A 1,516-nucleotide genomic window follows, 5' to 3' on the forward strand; every position below is an offset into this window, starting at 1 on the left:
TAATTTTGAAATCTAAATGATCACCACTTTTTAGGTAATGATTTTATTTGATTCTGTCAGCTGAGGTTCATTTGAACCAGGAGACAGTCAAAGCAGGGCATAAAAACATAAGGGTTCTTTCTGAGATGTCTCATTTCAGTTCTTAACCCTCAGGAATAGTAGAAGAATATTCCTTTTGTAATGTTCCTTTATTCATTTTTATGTTTCTTCCATTGTTTTGCTGAAGGCAAGCACTTAATCTTGTTTATTGGGTTGAATTGTCTCTCCTTAGAACACAGAACCACATGTAAAATTCATGTACACAGCTTTTTTTATTCTGAAACAATTCCTATGACTTTTCTCAGAGCAGCCTTCATCTCCTTGTTTCGGAGACTATAGATCAGAGGGTTTAAGCATGGTGTCACCACTAAATACAATAAACTTATGATCTTTTGTACTTCTCCTGAGTTCTCAGATGTTGGGCTCACATACATGATCATAAGGCTCCCAAAGAAGAGGCAAACTATGGCCAGATGGGATCCACATGTGGAGAAGGCTTTACGCCGGCCAGCAGCTGAAGGTACTTGTAGCACAGCTCTTAGTAAGAGGATATAAGAGCCAAGGATGTAGAGTATGGGGAGGAAGAGAATGAGGGAGCTTAGGATATAGAACAGAATTTCAGTGGCAGGAGCAGGGACACATGATAGAGCCATCAATGGATCCATGTCACAAATAATGTGATCAATGATGTTAGAATCACAGAATGATAGCTGAGAGAGCTGGACAGTAGATGGAAAATAAGTTAAGACGCCTAGCATCCAGCACACAGACATTAAGGTGCAACAGTGCTTTAGGGTCATGATGGTTGGGTAGTGTAGTGGGTGACAGATGGCAAGATAACGATCATAAGCCATGATACACAGAAAATAGATTTCAATTGTTCCTAAGGAGGAGAAGAAATAGAACTGGAGGAAGCAGCCAGCAAAAGAGATCGTTTTGGTTTCTGAGAGAAGGTTTCCTAAAATGCTGGGCATAGTGGAGTTTATATACCAGAATTCCAGAAAGGCAAAGTTCCCTAAGAGGATATACATGGGTGTGTGGAGCCTCTGGTCCCACTTCACTGCACACATGATGGCCCCATTCCCTATCATGGTCAGGATATAGATTATGAAGAAAAGAGAAAAGAGTAAGATTCGTGTCTCCCAGCTACCAGTGAAACCCAAGATGACAAATTCAGTCACAGTGTGTACTCTTGACTTGTTCATTTAAGTGAGAACTGTGGAAAAAACAGAAAAGTTCATCCCATCAGTGGCCTCAAATTATAGCCATTAGTAAGTCAAGAATTTTAATGATGACTTTGTAGTATTTGTTAAAAAAATTTGTCATATACAAATCAGTTTATAATAATTCTGTCCTACTCTCATCCTACAATCTCTCTATTTTTCCAAATTCCTCAGACTTCAGCTTTCTTAGTGCCTTTTTTCAAGGAAAAGAAGAAGGGAATAAGTATTTATTAAATGGCTACTTTGAGGCAGGC

The 1,516-nt window shown here is 39.1% G+C and overlaps 1 protein-coding gene across 1 annotated transcript; it reads right to left on the reverse strand.

Annotated features, from left to right (window-relative positions):
• Positions 1-311: 311 nt before the first annotated feature.
• Positions 312-1,280, reverse strand: LOC127546595 (olfactory receptor 11H4-like). The gene is given in 1 exon segment (XM_051973624.1): positions 312-1,280. A coding segment is annotated over 1 exon segment (969 nt).
• Between the last annotated feature and the right edge of the window lie 236 nt (positions 1,281-1,516).

This window comes from Antechinus flavipes, chromosome 2 (genome assembly GCF_016432865.1).
Source record: "Antechinus flavipes isolate AdamAnt ecotype Samford, QLD, Australia chromosome 2, AdamAnt_v2, whole genome shotgun sequence".
Lineage (NCBI taxonomy): Eukaryota > Metazoa > Chordata > Mammalia > Dasyuromorphia > Dasyuridae > Antechinus > Antechinus flavipes.